The sequence below is a fragment of the Taudactylus pleione genome, unplaced genomic scaffold (genome assembly GCF_031769625.1).
Source record: "Taudactylus pleione unplaced genomic scaffold, aTauple2 ptg001423l, whole genome shotgun sequence".
Lineage (NCBI taxonomy): Eukaryota > Metazoa > Chordata > Amphibia > Anura > Myobatrachidae > Taudactylus > Taudactylus pleione.
Window position 1 is genome coordinate 433,965 of NW_028285822.1, and position 23,141 is coordinate 457,105.

The following is a 23,141-nucleotide window of genomic DNA, read 5'->3' on the forward strand; positions in this document are numbered from 1 at the left end:
GCTTAGAGTCAGCGCACTATTGAGACACTCAGCACATATATGATTAGAGAGATCACGGAGCTATTCCCGTTAATGCTGATTATTATACTACCAGATATCAGAGACACACCTTCCCTAATGGAATGAGAGGGAGCATAAATGAGAGGAGATTAACTCATGATAATAGTAATAACAGAAGGAATTGAGAAAATAGATAACTCATATGGTAGTACTTGCCAGCTAAATCCGTGAGGTATAGGAATTGCAACAATGGAGATATTCTCTAACAAGAAATAGCAACATTGTAATCATTCTAGTGAATATCAATCTTTCAATATATAACACAATTGACCACATAATATATCAAGCCATCTGTTAATAATAAATAAAGGGCAATACTATACAGTGGAATAACATAATTAATAGTTAATACGGTTAAAAGAGTGCATGGAATTAAATAAAACATAATACTAGCTCGAATCAGAGTATTTGAAAAGACATATTTATTATAAATAAACACAATAAGGTAGTACAGTAATAAATATGTGAATTGACCGACGACAGTCGATTTTTATATTTCTTGTAGCACTTTTTCTTATTTATTAACATCTCTTTGTATCTTTATATATTTTAAATATTTCACCTAAACCATTGGACTATGCTTTCTTTTTAAATATCAAGAATAAAAGTTATATTTTATGTAATTCCAGATAACATTGTTCTGATCAACAATATATAGGCCCCCACTAGTGCACCAAACATATATCTTGCCTTTCTTCTCTGTTAACAAATTATAACTAATTATTCCTAGATAGCACCACCACAAATATCAAATTATTCCCTAACTTCTTATTAGAGAGATACTGTGGATATTTTTCGGGTCTTTTATAAATATCATACCAATTTTCTGGATCAAGTGATTATACTTAATAAAAATATTGGTGCGGGGCCCAATTGTGTTTTGTTTCTGTAGGATTCAGTCATTATGCAAGCTACAATGTAACGTCTAAGTTTTCATGTGATATTTCTTGCAGATCTTAGTAATCCTCAATGGTTATAATTTTTATCCAACCCTGATATACATTAAGCACAATTTTGCCTCTGCTACACATATACATATATGGTGGGTATACTAGATTCTTAAGTGACTTACTGATAACCAGGAATAGAAACAACAAGCCAGCCCACTTCCAACCAAAGTATTTCCTATATTATCAGAGACTCTCTGCATAATTCTTCTGCACAGCACTAGACAGGTCTGGTTGTCCTCTTTTCACAGACAGTGAGTTTCATAAACTAACAGGTGAGAAACCACTGACATTTTTATCACAAATTGGCTTTTATATTTATAGATCAAAATTATAGCTGTAATAGAAGTGTACAATGTTAATTATTTCACAGTGTGATGTTCTGTTCTTCCTTTTGTCCAATTACACTAATACTGAGCTGTATTCATTTAATCTTTTTACCTAGATTACTTTTTTTTCATCTTCCACAAACATGATTTTGAACTAGCAATGTGATTTGTATGGCTTATTTAGTAATGTTATTTAAATGTCTTTACTATTTTTAGAAAGTTAAGCATATTTTTATCTTAGAAATATGACTGCTAAGGATATAGCAAAATATTAAAAGAAAAGACAAAACATTTTGAAGGAGTTTTTTTTAGTTGGCCATTACCAATAGCTAGCATTCTGCACTGTTTTATGTCTTAGCTTTTTTTTGACAATGTGTCCTCTTTAATTTAGTATTGTTAGCTTCAAATTAAAGACAATGAGGAAAAAGAACACTAATAACCAACAGACTGCTTGTAAAAAATGTAAAAAGCAAAAAAGGATAAACGTACACAAGCGTGTAAATGTGTATTCTGTGTTTCAAAGAAAGTACAAATACAAAAAAGTAATGGTGACCAAGTCTTACAGGTGATTATGCTATATATATATATATATATATATATATATATATTTATTAAAGGACACTGAGGATAAAAGTCAACAATTACCAGATGATGTTTGGAGAAAAATACATTATCTTTTACATTTGCCCTTATTTTGCATGATACTCATCTTGTTCAACTTATTTGAGTCCAGTAAGACATTTAAGGATACATTTCATAAGATGCCGCTAATTCTATTAATTTCTTTTTTCCATTATCTTTGCTCTTCTCAATACATACAAACAGCAATAGCATTATTCACAGACAATCATTCTACTGTGATTAAAATGCAATATATTGAAACATTTTTACATAATACTTACATTATGGCTGTATCTGATTTAATCAGTAGTGAGAGCCCCAGAAGTTACAACAAACTCAAATGTGTTATTTATTAACGATCAATGCAATGCAATCAGAGCACGATACTACTGCCCAAGATCGCATTGCGGCACATGAGCGGCCACCAGTGCCAGGCAGGGTTCCGGGGGAACCCTCTGCTGGCTAATTATGCAAAGCGTAGCCTATAGGCTACAACATGCTAACGCCATCTTCAGATGGTGTTAGCTGCGGGGGCCAATTTTCGCATTCCAGAAGTTGGAAAATCTGGCAGCATCACATCCCCTATAGAAACCTGTGGCAGCTGCGACTGCCGGCGGGAATCGAGGGATCGCAGCAGGTATCGACGATATCTGCTGCGGTCCCTCCTTCATACATGGGGGTGATACTAAATATTTGTGGTTACCCCTCAAAAACAGGTGTTTTGGGAGAAAAAGCCGCTAATATTTAATGATAAATTGGCCCCTTAGTAATGCAGTCATCTAAGCAAGTGAGCACTACATATTGTAATTCAATACAGCATTTTCTGTATGAAATCTGCTTTCTGTTAACTTAATTGCTAGTTTTTATTTCATGATTTTACTTGAGTAATAAAAACAAGAGCTATCTGAATACGTATACCAATATTTTGTTTTGTTTTTTATAAAAAGAAAAAACTTTAACCACAAATAATTTTTAGACTGTGTTTATTGACAATGAAAATCCCAAATGTTCCAGAGTGATAAAGCAAAAGGTTTTGGAATGTCAGCTACGGGCAATCATTTCCTGGCTATTAGGACAGCCATAAAAGGAGACATACTGTACAGTGTGCTGATAAGAAAGCACTCAGATAGGAGAAAGGTTCAGGTAAACATTTATTTAATGTTAAAATGAGCAAAAGTTAAATAATTTTAATAAATCAGGATAAATAGTTTGCTAGAAGTGTCAACTGTGGCCAATAAATATTGAGCTGCATTAAATAATTATACATTTTGGGGCTTGACTAAGGACTATCGGGTCTATTTACTAAGCAGTGTTAGGAGTGGAAAGTGATAAGAAAGTGATAAGGTGCCAGCCAATCAGCTCCCAACTGTCATCTCCCAGGATGTGTTTGAAAAATGACAGTTGGGAGCTGATTAGCTGGCACCTTATCACTTTCTTATCACTTTTCACTCTGTCTCCTAACACTACCTAGTAAATAGACCTCTAAGACCTCAGTAAATCTTTCCATTGTGTCTTTTAACTGTATTTGTCACATATTCTGTGTGCTATGAGATGTAATAACAACCTGTGTGTTTAAAAAGTTTAAAAAGTAAAGAAATGAATGAAAGGATCCTGATAATAGTTGGTAATTTTTTGTTATATTAATTTTTTTAGTCCCGGATCACAAAATGTCTGATACAGAGGAGATAACAGAAGAATATGAGTATGTATGCTGTTTAATAATTGGTTTAACTTATAATACACAACTTTCCAACTATGTATCTCTATACATATATTATTGTATTTATTTAGTAAAGCAATAGACATTCTCCAAAACATAAACTGCTTGTCCCTAAACATGTTACATTTACCCTGTATTCATGTGTTATATTTATTTACACATTCAGCTTTTTACATACTTGCCAAGCAGCTGCTTGGCATTTTTAAATTTGAGGGACATATTTTTAAATATTGCAAATTTGCCCAATAAGTATCATCTCACATAGTAAAAAGCAGTTAATGCAATCTGAATATCACGAAAGCCGGGCCACACACAAGATTAGAGGGGGAGGGGGAGGTTCCAAATGCTTGATTTTAGAGTGAGTGTGGAATAATTAGCACCAAATAAGCTATAGTCTATCTCACAGGTTCTCAAACTCGGCCCTCAGGACCCCACACAGTGCATGTTTTCCAGGTCTCCTCACAGAATCGCAAGTGAAATAATTAGCTCCACCTGTGAATCTTTTAAAATGTGTCAGCCAGTAATGAATGCACCTGTGCACCTGCTGCGTGACCTGGAAAACGTGACCTGTGTGGGGTCTTGAGGACCAAGTTTAAGAACCACTGTTCTATCTAATACAGTGCAGTGTATTGGTGCATACACACGGTCAGACTTGCTAGATCAACGATTTGAACGATTTTACCAACAATCTTATGAACGATGAATGATTTCTGACAATATTTGAATTAATTAAATCGTCCAAATCTGACTGCAAACACAGTTGATTTCAGATATAGTTATCTGACATGCAGCCACGCGCATCGTTCATCGATGTATGTAAAACATGTCAATGATATGAATGATGTAACGATTATTACAATTGTTATCGTTCATATCTTCCAGAAACTCTGACCACTACTCCATATGAAATACAAGGCCAACCAGTGCCAGGTTAACAACACATACAAGGGCCCCCCCAGGGGCATATTAAGAGAGGAGGGGGCCTGTGTGCAGTCTCCACACGGGGCTCACTCCCCTCTCTCCGGCAACTGGGAGTGCACTGAGGGCCTGATTCATCACGGATCGCTATTGCGATAGCAGCTGCATTTACGCACGCAGGTCCACTGTGAAAATATGCTAATGTTTGCATTCACCATGCCGTCACAGCCATAAGGACACCCCCATTCCTATACTCACTTCCTTAATACTTAGCAAAATAGCAAAACTCTCAGTAACATTGAGGACCATCGTAGACTCACGCACAAGTTGCACAAGGTCTGACCTTACTCAGAAATTGCTAACCTCGTCACACGCGAGTGAGTACTCAAGCTGCGTATGCCATCGCAGTGACTAATTTATGCATGCCCCTGTAATGGTGTTCAAACGCACCCACAGGCCTGCATTTTGCCGACTACCAAAACGCTCACTTCCTGTCAATCACTCTGCGATGGGTCTGCGTAGTGTCTGTGATCGCAGACTTTAGCGCACTGCGATGCAAGCGCAGAACCCAACAATTGCCCATCTGTGTGCGTAATTGCAGTTGCAATCCTTAATGAATCAAACCCTGAGTGCAGCACCGCAATCTCCCTACTGCCCTTGCGCAAAACGCCGTAAAAATGGCCACGGTGGCCATTTTCCAGGCGATTTTTGCAGCACTGGCAGCGCTGACGTGGGCCTCTGGTATAAAAATATGGATGCACCCATTATAGATATGCCCCTGGACCCCCACACATTTTTTTCCAGTGTGTGAATGCACTATGCCATATGTAAACTGGATTTTCTGTATGGCATAGTGTGAACTGGGGTCACTACAGTGTATTGAACACATTTGTGGTTCTGGGAGTATTTACTCATTCTACTTTCTAATAACATCGCTAGCATATCATATTCACAATTTTATTGGTAAGACGCCACAAGTTAATTGCCCTGGTGCCCCCACAAACCTAAATCCGGCCCTGGGACCAGCAAACACAGTAAGCTGTTAGATGCAGAAGTGAACTGAACATTTTTTTTCTGGATCCCCCACTCTGGGGAGCATTGAAGCAAGCGTGGGAGACTGGGCGAGCAGCAGAAGAATTTAGCACCAGCCCTAGAAACATTGGTCTGGATAGTGCATGTAATGTAAAATTAATAATTAACACTATAGATGCAAATGAAAAACAGGTGTGGACAAGGACTGGTGCGCATACACAAGCTGCCTATGGATCTTTTGGTGTCGATGTGTCACCCTCAACACTTCCCAAAAACAACACAAAACACACAATATCACCAAAAAGAGGGATCCATGGGCGCTAATCCAAGGCAAAATTGTTTTGAAGTATCAGTAGTCTCCACACTTTGGCCCTCATTCAGAGCCGTACGCTCTGAGCAGAGCGCACGCGAGGGCCGGGCTCCTTTTTCATGGAGCGTCCTCCTGGACGCTCGTATAGCTGTGGGTCACCACCCACAGGCTATACGAGCGTGCATTTTGATGGCCGCGATGGTCGTGACCATCGCGACCATCGAAATTGCGAGCCGGAGCCTGCGGTTGAGGTTTTCAACCGCAAGCTCCGAAGTGATTTTGGCTCTATCAGAGCCAAAATCACTCCCACTGACATCACTAGTGATGTCAGTGGGCCGGCTTCTGACGGGAGGCGTTCCCGTGGGAACGCCCCCGTCAGGGAGGCACGCCCCCGGCACGCCCACCAAAGGGGGCGTGCTGTCAATCAACATTGACAGCACGCCCCCTTTGATCGGACACAACGAGCGAAGGAAAGTCCTTCGCTCGTCGTGTCTGGCGCATGCGCACGACGGAGCTCCCTCCGTCGTGCGCATGCTCAGTGCAGACCATCGACCCACTTGCGAGCGTACAGCCGCTCGCGAGTGGGTCTGAATCAGGCCCTTTGTTCTGTAGAGGTTCAGATCTCTCAAATAAAACAGAAAAACATATACCATATAGGGTAATAAAGTTTGATTCACAGTGACAACTTTAAGATAATCGTAGCTCCCTACCAGAGAAAATGGTCTACATAGCAAGTACACAAATACGCTTAAGGGTTTTTTTTGGTTAATCTCGTCCCAGGCTATTCTTATCCTTCCTTCTTTTCTCCTTCTTGCTTTGATTCCTCGGATATATAAAGGAATGGATAAGAGGGATCCAAATAATGTAATACCTACTTTTATTCAGTAGAAAATAAACAACATAGGTAAAAAGCACACAACTGTCTGCATCCAAAGTATGCAAATCCCACGATCGCTAGCAAGACATTAGCACGCCAACAATGTTTTGCCGTGCGATCGTGGTATGTATTTAGACGCCCACCAGCCTGACACAAGACGCCCACTTTCCTTTAGTAACATACGTCATCTCCTGGAAGTGTATTAAACAATCGGTAACATCAGCTGACATCGGACCCATATGCAGCACTTGTGGCTGACTATACCCTACCGCAAGCACTGCGAGTGCTGCTGTGGTGACGTGTACGCTGATGAGGCATCTTCATTATGCACGCCTTGAAATGGCATTCCAATGCACAGACACGACTGCGTTTGACCCACCACACCCCTGTAACCATCGACCACCCCCTGTCACCACCCACAAACTGCACGTCCTGTCACTCATGCTTGCACAGCGTCTGTGTACAGGGTGCGAACGCTTCCCGATCACATGGACTAGTTCGCACACGCACACTGCATCTTGTACGCATGCAAACATCGGCAGGCTATATGCGAATGCAGCCTTGCGACCGGGTCTGAACCAGGCCCTCAGTTCTCAGGGCACCCTAACATGGCATGTTTCCAGATCTCCTAGTTGATGCACAGGTTGCTAAATTGATGCACAGGTTACTGGCTGACACATTTTAAAAGATCCACAGTTGGAGCTCTCAGTTAGTCTGCTTTGCGACAAGAGATACTGATGGAGATACTGGAGGAATTGTAGTGGACTGCCATTTTGTGATTTCCAACCAACAGTAAATCACAACAAACCTTCTGCAAATCAGTGTAAATTGCAGTCGATTTGCATTGCAGTCGATTTGCTTCGCACAGGAGCTATTTAATCTCGCCAGAACCCCCTGCATCTCATAACAACCTCATGGTACAGAGTTAACAGGGATTGGGAACTAGATTCTCAAGCTTTTGTAATGGAAATGTAGGTTTCTGATGATGGCATTGATCATAACAAAATGTGGAAACTGCTTGTATACTCTTTTCAGTTTAATTCATAAATAATTGTTCCACTTGTATTAGTGAGTGAGAAGCAAAAACAATGTGGTCCTACCCCGAAAATTATCATTAACTAGCGACCCCCCCTGACTTTGCATGGGTGCAATTTTATCTTGCCACAGTCCCTACATCTCATAACAACCCCCTGCCTGCTTCTAACTTCTGCCCCCTGCATCTCACCATTGTCACCACCACAACCCCCACTGCTGGGGCCTGGTCCTGAGATGTGCTGGGAAAGGAAGGAGTACTATGGATGAGAGATTTGTATTGCAGCTACTGTAAGCATAATCAGCAGCATGTCCCTGGGGCTGGGGTAACTGCACAGCCTCCATGTGCACCCCTCCCCAGATGGTGATGAGCATTGTCCTCTTTGCACAATGTACTCTGTATTTCCTGGGCTTCCTGTTGAGCGTCCTTGCCATGGCACCCAAATCCGAGAACATTGCTGACTTCCATGGGAGGTGCCTCCTGTTCAGCGAGGACATGTGCAGAGCGGGAACATCACGCTCGAAAGCAACAGTAGGGCTGCCCGAAATGCAGAGGAGTGGCCTTCTAGGGGCTGCCGCCGATGCAGTCCCTAGAAGCTGGTGTTTTATGCATGTGCGGTGCCATCGCTGCCTACCAGCCAAGACGCCGGGACCTGGACTACCAGGACTGTCTCTTCCTCTCCTTCAGCAGTGGCAGACCCACTCATCTAAGAGGGCAGTGTCACGAACATGATGTGTCACGTGATGCTGATGAGGGGACTCGGAAGCTGCTTTGTGCTCTATGCGGAAGCGCTGACTGTGCTGCTTCATTCAGAACACAGAATTACGGCAGCTCAGCCCCCATCTTTGAATAGGTGTGACTGGACACCTGCTCTTGGCAGGGTCACACTGACCCTTTGTGGGCAGGGGCAAATATAGGATTTTCTGGGTTGGGGTGTTATATTGCATAGGAGGAGGTGAGTATGGATTTTTTATCACAGGTACCCTATGGATTATCTAATTGGAAAAGAGGACGTGATTGGCTTCAGGGATACTAGCTGAGTATGTGAGATAGTGTGTACATGTGTGTTTACATGTATGTTTTAATAAAAAGTTACTTTCAACGGTGTGTGTCTTGTGTTTGTTTTAATAATTATTTTGCTGTGGAACTACAGGTGCCAGCAGGCTCGTAATGCCCCGCATGCTGATACTTGTGGTTCTCAAAGTACCAGCATGCGGGGGAGGCTTGCTGGGTCCTGCAGTTCCACAGCAAAAGACAATATTTTTACATCTGCGCAGCTCTATCTTCTGCTCAGACTTCAGTTGCATAGACTGCATGTGTGTATTCCAATGAACACACAATTCTGTGAATTAGCAGCTCCACCATTTTGTGAGTGACAGCAAACTCATTCTGTGAGAGTGCTGAATCTGCAGTTAACCACAGGGTGTGATGGCATACCATATCTGTATTGCGCAAGGAATACATCCATTAAGGCGTCAGCCTTAATGATCGGAATTTCATTGCTTTTTAAGTTTGAGTGGTAGAAATTCAGTAGGTTTTGTGAAATTTCAGATCATGTCTAAGAAGCCTTAATGGGACATGTGAAAACATAAGATTTGTTTGTCTACGGAGTATATACACACACACACACACACATATATATATATATAATAGAAAAATGAGGAACGTACACAGGGCCTGATTCAGAGCCGGACACTATTTGTGGACGGTCGTTCTGAAAAAGGGGCCGGATATTTAAATTCAGCGCTCGCTCTTTGTGGTCTGTTGACGCCTCTATGTCTGAACGAGCGAACGAAACATGCACTCGCTATTTTGTAAAGACACCCCCTGGCCGCTCGCATCTTACGTCATCTCCGCTATTTATTAGATTAATCGAGTACATCGAAAGACGTATGAACTGCTCGCTATTCTTGTGGTAGCATTTTCCTACCACAATCATGCGAGCAGTTCAGGCTAAAAGACAACCAAGTGACGTGGTCGATGACGCTGCTTTATTAATTATGCACACCCTTAAAACGCCCGTTTTGACCGTTTGGCATGCCTGCGTTCGGATCTCCACTCCCAGTTTTCATGCTCCTTCCCCTGTTACCACCCACAAAAAACTCATCCTGTCACTCAAATTAGCAGGCATTCGCTATTTTGCGAGCACACGATTTCCGACTGCACTGACTGGTTCACGCATGCGCATTACAACCCATACGCATGCGCAGATGTGCGAACATCGCTCGGAATGAACGAGCAGCAGCTTACGAGCGGCTCTGAATCAGGCCCACAGTCACTTCAATAATGAACAGGTGCCAGGTCTGATAAAGCAGATATCAAACAAGTCCCAAACAGCCAGCTCGCAGGGGACCAGACCAGCACACCATAAAAATAACAATATTCAATCACCATAGGAAAGTTTTAATGCTTCAAACCAGTGCATGGAGAGGACAATGTTCAAAAAAGGATCATAAACAAGCTATGCAGCATAATGAGGCAATACTTATCAGCTCTGGTGCATATTTAAATGAGAATCAAGCCAGGGAGATAAGCTCAGAACCTGGATAGCCCTGACAGCCGTTTAAGTGTCTACCTTCATCAAGGGATTTAACTTCTACTGTTTGATAGCCGGTTTATATGCCAACCAAAATTGGCACAATAAACAATCAAGTGAACTCACCTGGATCCATTCAGCGGTCGGCGGCGTCCATCCAGAATGGAGCCACACATGCATGGCCGCGCGTGGCGTCACCACGTGACACCAACAATGATGCAGCACAGGTCACTATGGGAACGCCGGGTGCCGAAACCATGACAACGGGCATCAACGTCCGGCGGACAGCGCTGCACACGCAATGGACCCCAAGAGGAAACACACAACATAAACAAACAAATAGATGGGCGTACATTTAAAATAAACACCCATTACGGCAAGTAGATATACAATCTGGATATCGGTAATTCGATCTAATATCCACCTATATTGCATATCACTATTTTATAAAACCATAATAACTTTCATGGATAAGAGAATTTTCTATAAGATATTAGCCAATAGTACAAAAATTTGTATTCTACAAAATAATATAAATGAACATGAAAAACATGAGGGCGCTTAAAGAGAGTGGAGAGCCAAACCAGAACTACCAGAATGCACATTGGCAAAATTTGTCACTGTGTCACATGTCGCCAAGAAATGCTGAAAACGTGAATTCCTCATTTAGTCCATGGGGCACCATGGTCCCAAGCTTGTAAATCCATCGACTTTCTTGTCTTAACAGTAATTTGTGTCTATCTCCGCCTCTCTTCAGAGGAGGTATATGATCAAAGGGCATATAGCTTAAGTCTTTGATAGAGTGCCCTGCTTGGACAAAATGTCTCACCACTGGAGGAGTATTGCCTTCTAATTGTTTGAAGGCTTTTTTAATCGATGACCTGTGCATTGAAATAGGTTCTTTTAACATGCGAATAGTTTTACCTACGTATATTTTATTGCATGGACATATTATTAGATACGTCACAAACTTGGATTCGCAGCACATCCTATGCTGCAAATGATGTATAGTTCCATAAGAAGGGTGTGTGAAAGTGTTACCGATTCTCATAAACCTACAGTTCACACAACCTGTGCATCTGAATGCACCTTTTGAAGGAGTTAACCAAGTTACTGAACTGGCTGGTCGGGAGCTAATGTCGGCACTTGATAGCTTTTCCTTCAAATTTCTGCCTCTCTTATAGCAGACTAATGGTCTTTGACTACAGGCATCTTTAAGAATAGGATCTGTCTGTAGTATATGCCAATGCTTCAAAATTGCTTGTTTTATGATCCCTGAGGTGATTGAATATGTACTCTCGAACAACATCCTGTTATCTTGCGTTTTGGCTGGTTTTGCTGTTAAAAGGTCACGTCTATTTAACGACAAACATTTTTGTATGGAACTTTCGACCTCCTTTCTGCAATAACCACCCTGGATAAATTTATCACCCATGCTCTTCAATGCTTCCTGCAGGTCCTCCTTATCAGAGGTAATACGAGTTACTCTTAGGAGCTGTGAAAATGGTAATCCCCTTTTCAGGGTTATAGGATGAAAACTTGATGCTACAAGCAGAGTGTTCTTATCAGTGGATTTAGTATAGACAGATGTCGAAAAAGAACCATTCTTAATATTAACACAAACATCCAGATAATCAATCTTTTCTGGACTGTATTTGCATGTAAATCTAATCGAACCTGGTATAAGGTTTAGGCTCTTCACAAAATCTTTTAAGGCTGTCTCTCCTCCAGTCCACAAGATGAATAAATCATCAATATAACAAGCATAAAATGCAATAAACTGTGAAAATAAGATATTTTGCATAAAGTATTTCCTCTCAAATGCGTACATATATAAATTTGCATATGACGGGGCCATTTTTGACCCTATTGCAGTACCTTTTAACTGTAAATAAAACACGTCATTAAAAAGAAAATAATTTTTCTGCAAAATCATATCCATCAACAGTAAAATAAACTCTATTGGAGGGCCAGAGTAATGTGGACTGGAGGAGAGAATTTCCCTAACTGCGCTCAAACCCTCTTGATGTTCAATGTTAGTGTAAAGACTGGTGACATCCAAGGTCACCAGGATACATTCAGTGGGTGGCTGACCAAGACCCTCTAGTTGATTCAAAAAATCAGTAGTATCTTTCAAAAAATAGGGAGTATGTTGTACAACTGTTTGTAAAAAATAATCGACATATTGCGATAAGCTTTGACTTAAAGACCCCCTTGAGCTGATAATGGGCCTGCCTGGTGGATGTGATAGCGACTTGTGTACTTTTGGCAGGATATAAAATAATGGTATTTGTGGAAAATCTTGGGTCAAAAAACGAACCTGTATGATCATCAATCCATCCATTAGAATGACCGAACTTGATGACAGAGTCAATCTCATTTTTAAATTTATCTGTAGGGTCAAAAGTTAATTGTTTATAGCAATCAGGATCTAGCCATTGCAGCATGACCTCAGCAACATAGTCCTCATGATTCATGAGGATGACACCGCCGCCCTTATCCGCGGGTCGTATAACTATGTCAATGTTGTCACGCAACTTTTTGACAGCTGCACTCTCTTTCTTTGAGAGATTGGGATGAAAAATCTTAGCCTTGCGTACAGCAGGGAGCGTGTCCCTTCTGACCAGTCTCATAAATGTATCAATTGAGGCATTATCGAAGGTGAATCAAATGTACTAGCCACCCTAAAAGGGCTAGTTTGGTCAGGTACACTCTCCCGTCTGGCAAAAAAATCTTTAAGTTTAAGTGATCTATGAAATTTATATAGATCTTTCTCATAATCAAAATCGTTTTGTCTACAAATGACAACCCCTTAGACAAAACAGCCGACTCGTCTTCAGTTAGGTCGTGCTTAGAGAGATTGAATACTGTTATCTCCTTTGATTTCTGTAACCCCTGCCTTGTTTTTTTATTTTTTATATATATATATATATTTTTTTATGTCGCTTACCCCCTCTCCTGCAGGGCCTCTTCCTGTTACACCACTTCTGGTCTTGCTCTGAGGTAAATCTCTGTCACCTACAAAAAATTTAGTACTTTCATTAGAGCTATCAGAATCACTCAATGATGTATGTGACTCATTATCTGTATATTGTGATTCTGTCCTTTTATGTGAGCCTGGACCTGCTCATCAAGGACGCCTGTTGCCCTGATTCAAAAGCCAGGGATAAACTCTCATATCTTTATAGTCATCACGGACTTTCTTATATTTAGCTTTTTTAAAAGAGAGCAGCTCAGTTCTAAAGCTAGTGTATCTCTAACTTGGTCAGCCAATCACCTCCTGCATCTTTCTTTAAGACTTCGAGACCACTAATTTCACATTCTGCTATGGTTTTTTTAATATTCTCAATATTCAAATTGACCTGTTGGCCACTAGAACCATAAGGTCTAGACTGCACTGGTTCAGAATCATACACTATTGATGACAAAAGTCTTTATTGCTTCTGCCTAAGGTAGGTTGGTTCCGAATCCTAAAACCCCTAGGAATAAGTCCTTCTTTATGGTATTGAGATAATGTCAAACCATGCAGTTCTAGTTCCATTATTCTGCTATAAGAGAAGCAGAAATTTGAAGGAAAAGCTATCAAGTGCCAACATTAGCTCCCGACCAGCCAGTTCAGTAACTTGGTTAACTCCTTCAAAAGGTGCATTCAGATGCACAGGTTGTGTGAACTGTAGGTTTATGAGAATCGGTAACACTTTCACACACCCTTCTGATGGAACTATACATCATTTGCAGCATAGGATGTGCTGCGAAACCAAGTTTTTGATGTATCTAATAATATGTCCATGCAATAAAATATACGTAGGTAAAACTATTTGCATGTTAAAAGAACGTATTTCAATGCACAGGTCATCGATTAAAAAAGCCTTCAAACAATTAGAAGGCAATACTCCTCCAGTGGTGAGACATTTTGTCCAAGCAGGGCACTCTAACAAAGACTTTAGCTATATGCCCTTTGACCATATACCTCCTCTGAAGAGAGGCGGGATAGACACAAATTATTGTTAAGACAAGGAAGTCGATGGATTTACAAGCTTGGGACCATGGTGCCCCATTGACAAAATGAGGAATTCACGTTTTCAGCATTTCTTGGCGACATATGACACACTGACAAATTTTGCCAATGTGCGTTCTGGTAGTTCTGGTTTGGCTCTCCACTCTCTTTAAGCGCCCTCATGTTTTTCATGTTCATTTATATTATTTTGTAAAATACAATTTTTGTACTATTGGCTAATATCTTATAGAAAATTCTCTTATCCATGAAAGTTATTATGGTTTTATAAAATAGTGATATGCAATATAGGTGGATATTAGATCGAATTACCGATATCCAGATTGTATATCTACTTGCCGTAATGGGTGTTTATTTTAAATGTACACTCATCTATTTGTTTGTTTATGTTGCATGTGCTGCGCTGTCCGCCGGATGTTGATGCCCGTTGTCATGGTTTCAGCGCCCGGCGTTCGCATAGTGACCTGTGCTGCATCATTGTTGGTGCGGCGCGTGTCACGTGGTGATGCTACGTGCGGCCATGCACATGTGGCTCCATTCTGGATGGACGCCGCCGACCGCTGAATGGATCCAGGTGAGTTCACTTGATTGTTTATTGTGCCAATTTTGGTTGGCATATAAACCGGCTATCACATAGTAGAAGTTAAGTTCCTTGATGAAGGTAGACACGAAACGGCTGTCAGGGCTATCCAGGTTCTGAGCTTAGCTCCCTGGCTTGATTCTCATTTAAATATGCACCAGAGCTGATAAGTATTGCCTCATTATGATCCATTTTTGAACATTGTCCTCTCCATGCACTGGTTTGAAGCATTAAAACTTTCCTATGGTGATTGAATATTGTTATTTTTATGGTGTGCTGGTCTGGTCCCCTGCGAGCTGGCTTTTTGGGACTTGTTTGATATATATATATATATATATATATATATATGTAGCAACCGTATATATTATATATAACATACACACTAACACACACATTTACATCAACTTGACAGGATAACTACATCAGACTAACTTTATGAATGTTACCCAGAGATAAACACTCCTGAGTTTCCAGTAAACACCACTTCCCTATTTACCAAGAATAAACAATTCCAAACATTAACTGCATTAATACATGCACTGCCAGCTACACCATTTCAACCTTTTATATCAACCACACTGGATCAGTGATATCTCAGTAATTTTGGTATCTGGGCAAGGACCACAAACTTGGGGCTTGATTCAATTCAGCCCTGGGAAGGATCTCACGGAGCTATTCAATTATAGATTTCCTCAGACTAGTATTTAATACAAATAATGTATAGTATTCAATGTAATAAAAGGTGTTATATACTTCACTTGAGAGTACCAGATCATAAGTGTGAAGAAGCCTTGTGCTGTGCCACATTTAGGACAATTGCCCATGTAGGTTATATTAAATTTGACTAGGCTAATAATGAAAGAGCAGAGTGTCATCATTCACTAGCGGGAGCTGGAGAGTCATTAACAATGTATATTTGGGATAACTTTATATGTGTCTTTAAAATATAAAAAAATCAAACCTTTTCAGACCTTTCTTGCTTAAGCTTTATACAGGTGGCAGACCTGACACATCAGGCCTTCTCTATTGACTCCAGTGGACTCTCAGACAGAGGGCAATTTATTGTGGGGAAAAAAGTATTATATACATAGAAAATTGCCATGTTTGCCAAAGATAGTGCTTTTCCCTACTGAAAAATACCCGGGCTGGTGAGAGGTATTGTCAGTGATAGATTATGCTGGCTACCATCACGTTACATTGCTGCGGAGCACCGATCAATTATAATGTCAAATTGTTGAGTTTCTATAGATGTGATAAACCTTTATCAATTGATGGTACAACTATCTCCTCTAGCCCCAAAGTGCGCTGTCTTGGAGTTATCCTGGACTCTTCACTCTCCTTCAAACCACATATCCAGCACCTCTCACAGTCCTGTCATTTCCATCTCACAAATTTTTCCAAGATCAGACCCTTTCTCACCCAGGATGCTATTAAAACCATCATACACTCACTGGTCATCTCCAGATTGAACTACTGTAACATCCTCCTATCTGGCCTCCCCAACTCCTATCTCTCTCCTCTCCAGTCTGCTGCTTGGCTCATCTTCCTCTCCAAATGTTCTACATCTGACTCCCCTTTCCTACAAGCCCTCCACTGGCTCCCTTTCCCCTTCAGAGCCCAATTCAAGGTTCTTACGCTCGCTTACAAAGCCGTCACCTATTCCTCTCCCATTTACATCTCTGACCTCATCTCCCTTCACTCTCCTGTCCACCCTATTCATTCAACCAATGCATTCAACCTCCTGCCAACTGATTACTTCCTCCTACTCCCGCCTCCAAGATTTTGCCCGTGCTGTTCCCAACCATTGGAACTCTCTCTCTCTTCCCATCAGACACCTCTCTACAATCCTTCAAAAGGGTTTTCAAGACCCACTACTTCATCAAAGCCTTCCAGCTCTCATCCTAACCCACTGCTACATGCTCCGTCCTAGATTTAGAAATTCAGTCAGTATTATATAAAATTATTAGTTTATATAATATAAAAGCACTTCCTAGAGAACCTCACTGAATATAAAATTAGTTAAAATATAACATGGAATCCAGAAGCTGAAACAATATAACAATATAATATAATATACTGAATGGATCAATTTGTCAGCATTCATGCTTAAACATTCTCATAAAAAAAATATCCATATGAAAGGGCAGTATTTTCTGGATGTCCTTACTGTTATTTTCTTTTTGCAATTAGGGCCGCCACAACATTTTTAGGCTGGGGGGCCAAGTTATAATTTTGTTTTGGCGCCCCTAAATTGCAGCTGGAGTAACCTGCAGGTGGAACATTGCAGTGGAGCTGCAGAAGTCACATCTCACTCTATATACACAATACAGGATGCGATAGTGTCTTTGCAGCACGGTGTCATTCCAGAGGGCAAGGTGGGTGGCAGGTTCAAATAACATATATCCAATAGTTGTTACAATCTGGATCCAGATTGTAACAACTATTGGATATGTTATTTGAACCTGCCTCTGGAATTCAATCTTCTGTAAAACAAAACGGTATAATTTATATGGGTACTGCATAAAAAATGATTGATATTGAAGTTGAAATGTGGCCAGAGCAAAAAGTGCCAACATTGACTCATCACAGGGGTGACAAAAACATTTCAGTGACAAAAGGGTTAAAGTATACTTACTAGTATAGCTATATCTGCCCTCTGGTTTCCATTCTGACAGATTTGAAGTATGTCTATTTTTGGAAGGTATTACTTGAAATCAATACTGACTGTCAGTAAATTTGCTAATGGTTTGCAACCAGACATAGGGCTTATTTATCATGAGTTTCATCATTCACAACAAATGATAAAACTTGTTGCATATGATAATGATGCTCAAGCCAATCAGCTCCCAACAGTCATCTGAATGACTGTTGGAGCTGATTGGCTGGAGCACCATATATCTTAGTTTTCGTTGTGAATGATAAAACTTGTTGATAAATGAGGCCCTACGTTTTACACATGACAATTTGTCGGAGTTTAACTTATGGGTGATGTTTGGTGGTGATGTGTTACTATGCACATGAAGTAGAACTACGATAGAACAACAGAGCTCTTTTGGGGGCCAATTTATTGATGATCGCATTTGCAATGCGATCTGGGCATGATATTAGCACCCATTATTGCATTACAGGATGCGATCATAGTGCCCAAATGTACTAAAGGACACCAGCAGGGACAGGCACCGAAAAGGAGCCCATCCCTGTGATGTGCTGAGAGTAAAGTGACCACCAGCGGTCTCTTCACTCCTGTGTTAGGACTCCTGCGCATGCATGTTCTATAGATCACAGATGCAAGGCAGCCATTGCCAGGGAAGGTTCAGATAGGAACCCTTTCCCGGGTAGGCAATATGTAGCCCACAGGCTAAAGCGGCTAATGCCATTTTCAGATGACGTAAGATGTGGGGACCAAGTTCCGGAATGACTTTGTACATCTGACAGCATTGCATCCCCCATAGAAATCTGTGGGTGTTGCAGTGCTGCTGGGGGAAATAGAGGGACAGCAGCAGATATTGGAGATATCTGCTGTGATACTTAATATTTGCAGGTATCGCCCAAAAAGCAACAATTAAATGATAAATGGGCCCCTTGGTGGTTTAAGGCAAAATGAGCGATCTTGCAGTTGCGATGTGCTGTTGCAATATAGCTCATAATGAAATCTGCCCCTTAGACCACACATGAATTACTTTAGTCTTGTCACAGCCATTTAATACCTTTCATAATCTATTTTTTATTTTTTCTTTGTTACAGAGAGGAGGAGGAAGAGGAAGGTAATAATTTTTTTATCATTTTCTGAAAAAGTCCAGCTGTAGCACCTGTCACTAAGACTCACCCCACTAAGTCATATACCACACACATCACAGCACCTGCATCCACAGATGTTTCACCATGTGTTTCTGAATTTGGCAGTCCCACGAGTTATCACTTTTGTGTTGCTCATAGAAATTCATGGCTATTTTTAGGGAAGGAGAGGTGGGTTTATGTTGGACTAGTGATCCAGAGGCATTGGAAACACATGTGTACCACTGCTAAATTTGTCCTGGTTACCTCCAAGACAGTGTTGGGAAGTATGGTTACACTTGCGTTGCCTGGCCTCCACAATCTTATCTCTATGCTTTATTTGGCCACTTTATACTTAACCTGCTCTTGTCTACCCCACTAATGCTTACCCTGAGCCTATGTTAACACCCAGGGCTACATATCTGAAATAATTTATACATATATCTTGCACTTAGAAGATAAGCAGCACTACAGGAGGAACCTCTGTTAGAAGAAACCAATACAACTTAAACACATAAAAAAGTGCACTGTGTGCAATCAAATTTAGACAGTTTGATAGCAGGTTGCTTGAGTGTGAAAGTCTGTCCTTTAAATGTTTAAATAAGGTGTTCTCCTTTTGAACTGTGTGACATTAGACTGTGAGGGATCCTGTGGATATACCCCCCACCTGAAAATCACCCAACAGAAGGCCAAAAAGGCCAATTAAGAAAGTTTAAAAAAAATAATTTTTGATAAAAACATATGTTCAACATTCAAAAGTTCTAATTCACATAAACAAAGTAAGAAACATAACATAGATCCAATAAATCAGAGAACAAAGGCCAGTGTAGAATTGATGTTTTTTTTTTTAGACCCACCCTCGCCTTCAAACAGGTGTGAGCTCAATAGAGAGGGAATCTTCACAGAACTGGTCAATGGAACCGTGACTGGTAAACCCTACGCATTTGATAACCCATAGGGGTATGATTTACAGGTAATAATAGAAAGTTGGTGGGTATTGCTGTACTTCAGCTGATTAATCAAAACCCAATCTGGCCCAAATATGATCCAAGTCTGATAATCAAATATCTATTCCTAATTAGGAGTGAGCAGGTTCGGATTTCTGAAATCCGAACCCCCCTGAGCCCCTCCGATCCGAGGCAGATCCGAGTCAGGCTCGACTTTTCCCGCCTGACTCGGATCTGAAATCGAGGCAAAACCTCATCATCTCGCCTTCCGAGTCTCGCAGGTTTTCGATCCTATATAAGGTACCCGCGTCGGCGCCATTTTCTCACTCGGCTGTGGACAGTGAAGAGGGAGGGTGGGAGTTATGGCTGGCTGGGCTGTGTAGTGTAGTGTAGTGTAGTGCAGAGTAGTGTTGTGCTGTGCTGTGCTGCGCAGTGCTGCTGTTGTCCACTACTTCAAAGTCCATAGGGGCTGGCTGTGTTGTGCTGTGCTGCTGTTGTTAATAGGGGCTGTGTCCACTACTTCAAAGTCCATAGGGGCTGGCTGGACTGTGTTGCGCAGTCAGTTCTCCATAGGGGCTGTGTCCACTCCAAAGTCCTGTGCAGTGTCCCAGTCCTAAAGGGGTGCTGTAGTGTTGTCCAGGGGGTGCTCTGTCCATCAGGGGTGCTCCCCCCAAGTGCTAAAAAAATAATATTTTTTGTGTGTTTGTGAATTGTGTGCGCAGTAGCCGCACGTGCATCAACAAAGTAGTGCCAAGCGTGCGCCTGTGTCATAAGTAAAGGGCCGGCTGGCTTGACCGTTAAAGGGTGCTGTAACCCCCAAAGTACACTCCAGTCCAAACCAAAAAAAAAATTATTTTCTGTGTTTGTGAATTGTGTGCGCAGTAGCCGCATGTGCATCAACAAAGTAGTGCCAAGCGTGCGCCTGTGTCATAAGTAAAGGGCCGGCTGGCTTGACCGTTAAAGGGTGCTGTAACCCCCAAAGTACACTCCAAACCAAATAAAAAAATATTTTCTGTGTTTGTGAATTGTGTGCGCAGTAGCCGCACGTGCATCAACAATGCCAAGCGTGCGCCTGTGTCATAAGTAAAGGGCCAGCTGGCTTGACCATTAAAGGGTGCTGTAACCCCCAAAGAACACTCCTGTCCAAACCAAAAAAAAAATTATTTTCTGTGTTTGTGAATTGTGTGCGCAGTAGCCGCACGTGCATCAACAAAGGAGCAGCGCCAAGCGTGCGCCTGAGTCCCATAAGTAAAGAGCCGGCTGGCTCATTTCTTAAAGGCTGGTGTAACCCACAAAGTGCACTACTCTCCAGCAAAAATAAAAAAATATTTTCTGTGTTTAGCCGCACGTATATATCAAATCGATATAACATAAATGGAGGACCAAACTTTCTCCGATAAAAATAAAATAGAGAAAGATCAAGAACCACTTCCTCCTAGTGCTGAAGCTGCTGCCACTAGTCATGACATAGACGATAACATGCCATCAACGTCGTCTGCCAAGGCCGATGCCCAATGTCATAATAGAGGGCACATACAATCCCAAATGACAAAGTTCAGGAAAATTACCTTGAAAAAAACATTTAAATCAGCTGAAGAGAAACGTAAACTTGCCAATATGCCATTTACGACACGGAGTGGCAAGGAATGGCTAAGGTTGATCCCTAGTATGTTTATGACTAGTGGTTCAGCTTCACATGACGATGGAAGCCCTCCTCCCACTAAAAAAATCAAAAGAGTTAAGCTGGCAAAAGCACAGCGAAGAACTGTGCTTTCTAAGAAGATATCACAAATCCCCAAGGAGAGTCCAAGTGTGGTGGTGGTTGCGATGCCAGACCTTCCTTGCACTGGACGGGAAGAGGTGGCTCTTTCCACCATTTGCATGCCCCCTGCAAGTGCTGAAAGGAGCACCCACAGTCTACTTGCTGATATGCAAATTGAAGATGTCACTGTTGAAGTACAACAGGATGAGGATACTGGTGTTGCTGGCGCTGAGGAGGAAGTTGGCGAGGAGGATTCTGATGGTGATGTGGTTTGTTTAAATCAGGCTCCGGGGGAGACAGTTGTTGTCCGTGGGATGAAAAAGCCCATCACGGTCATGCCTGGGCAGAAGACCAAACATTCCACCTCTTTGGTCTGGCAATATTTCTAGCCAAATCCGGAAAACAACTGACTTGCCATATGTACCATATGTAAAGGTGAAATAAGTAGGGGTAGGGACGTTAACCACCTAGGAACATCCTCCCTTATACGGCACCTGCAGCGCATTCATAATAAGTTACTGTCAAGTTCAGAAACTTTGGCTAAGACCGTAAGCAGTCCAGGGACACCTAAATCCCGTTGTCCTGTTGTATCCAAGCGCCTGCAAACCACACCGTCAACTCCCTCCTCATCAATTTCCTCCTTAGTCAGGATCAGAAGTAGTCCTGCAGGCCATGTCACTGGCATGACTGACTCTCCTATCGGGGATTCCTCCGGAGGATCCTGCATTGCTACGCCTCCTGCTGCCGCTGCTGCTGTTGCTGCTGCTGGGAGTCATTCATCATCCCAGAGAGGAAGTAGGAACACCACTACTTTTACTAAACAATTGACCCTCCAACAGTCCTTAGCGAGGAGGATGAAGTACGACAGCAGTCATCCTGAAGCAAAACGTATAACTGAGGCCTTGACTGCTATGTTGGTGTTAGACGTGCGTCCGGTATCCGCCATTAGTGCAGTGGGATTTAGACAATTGATGGAGGTAGTGTGTCCCCGGTTCCAAATCCCGTCTAGATTCCACTTCACTAGGCAGGCGATACCGAGACTGTACAGAAACGTCAGAAAAAGTGTCCTCAGTGTCCTGAAAAATGCCGTTGTACCCAATGTCCACTTAACCACGGACATGTGGACAAGTGGAACAGGGCAGACTAAGGACTATATGACTGTGACAGCCCACTGGGTAGATGTATCACCTTACGCAGCAACAGCAGCAGCGTCACCAGTCGCAGCATCTCAGAAACGCCAGCTCATTCCAAGGCAGGCTACGCTGTGTATTACCGGTTTCAGTAAGAGGCACACCGCCGACAACCTCTTAGAGAAACTGAGGGAAATCATCGCCCAGTGGCTTACCCCACTTAGACTCTCCTGGGGATTTGTGATATCTGACAACGCCACCAATATTGTGCGGGCATTACATCTGGGCAAATTCCAGCACGTCCCATGTTTTGCTCACACAATAAACTTGGTGGTGCAGAATTTTCTGAAAAGCGACAGGGGTGTGCAGGAGACGCTTTGGGTGGCCCGAAAAATTTCTGGCCACTTTCGCCATTCAGCGACTGCGTGCCGAAGACTGGAGCGCCAGCAAACACTCTTGAACCTGCCCCGCCATCACCTGAAGCAAGAGGTTGTGACGCGGTGGAACTCAACCCTCTATATGCTTCAGAGGATGGAGGAGCAGCAAAAGG

General features: G+C 41.9%; 1 protein-coding gene across 3 annotated transcripts in view; it reads left to right on the forward strand.

Annotated features, from left to right (window-relative positions):
* The first annotated feature begins 1,196 nt into the window (after positions 1-1,196).
* LOC148442659 (troponin T, cardiac muscle-like) overlaps positions 1,197-23,141 on the forward strand; it is a 127,573-nt gene continuing 105,628 nt past the window's right edge. For 2 of the 3 annotated variants that reach the window (XM_088463667.1, XM_088463668.1), the window contains exons 1-3: positions 1,197-1,282; positions 3,611-3,659; positions 18,723-18,742. In XM_088463667.1, the coding sequence (XP_088319793.1) occupies positions 3,625-3,659; positions 18,723-18,742 (55 nt within the window). In that variant the 5' untranslated portion in view covers positions 1,197-1,282; positions 3,611-3,624. The remainder of the gene's footprint in view (positions 1,283-3,610; positions 3,660-18,722; positions 18,743-23,141) is intronic. The other variant, XM_088463669.1, reaches the window with a different exon arrangement.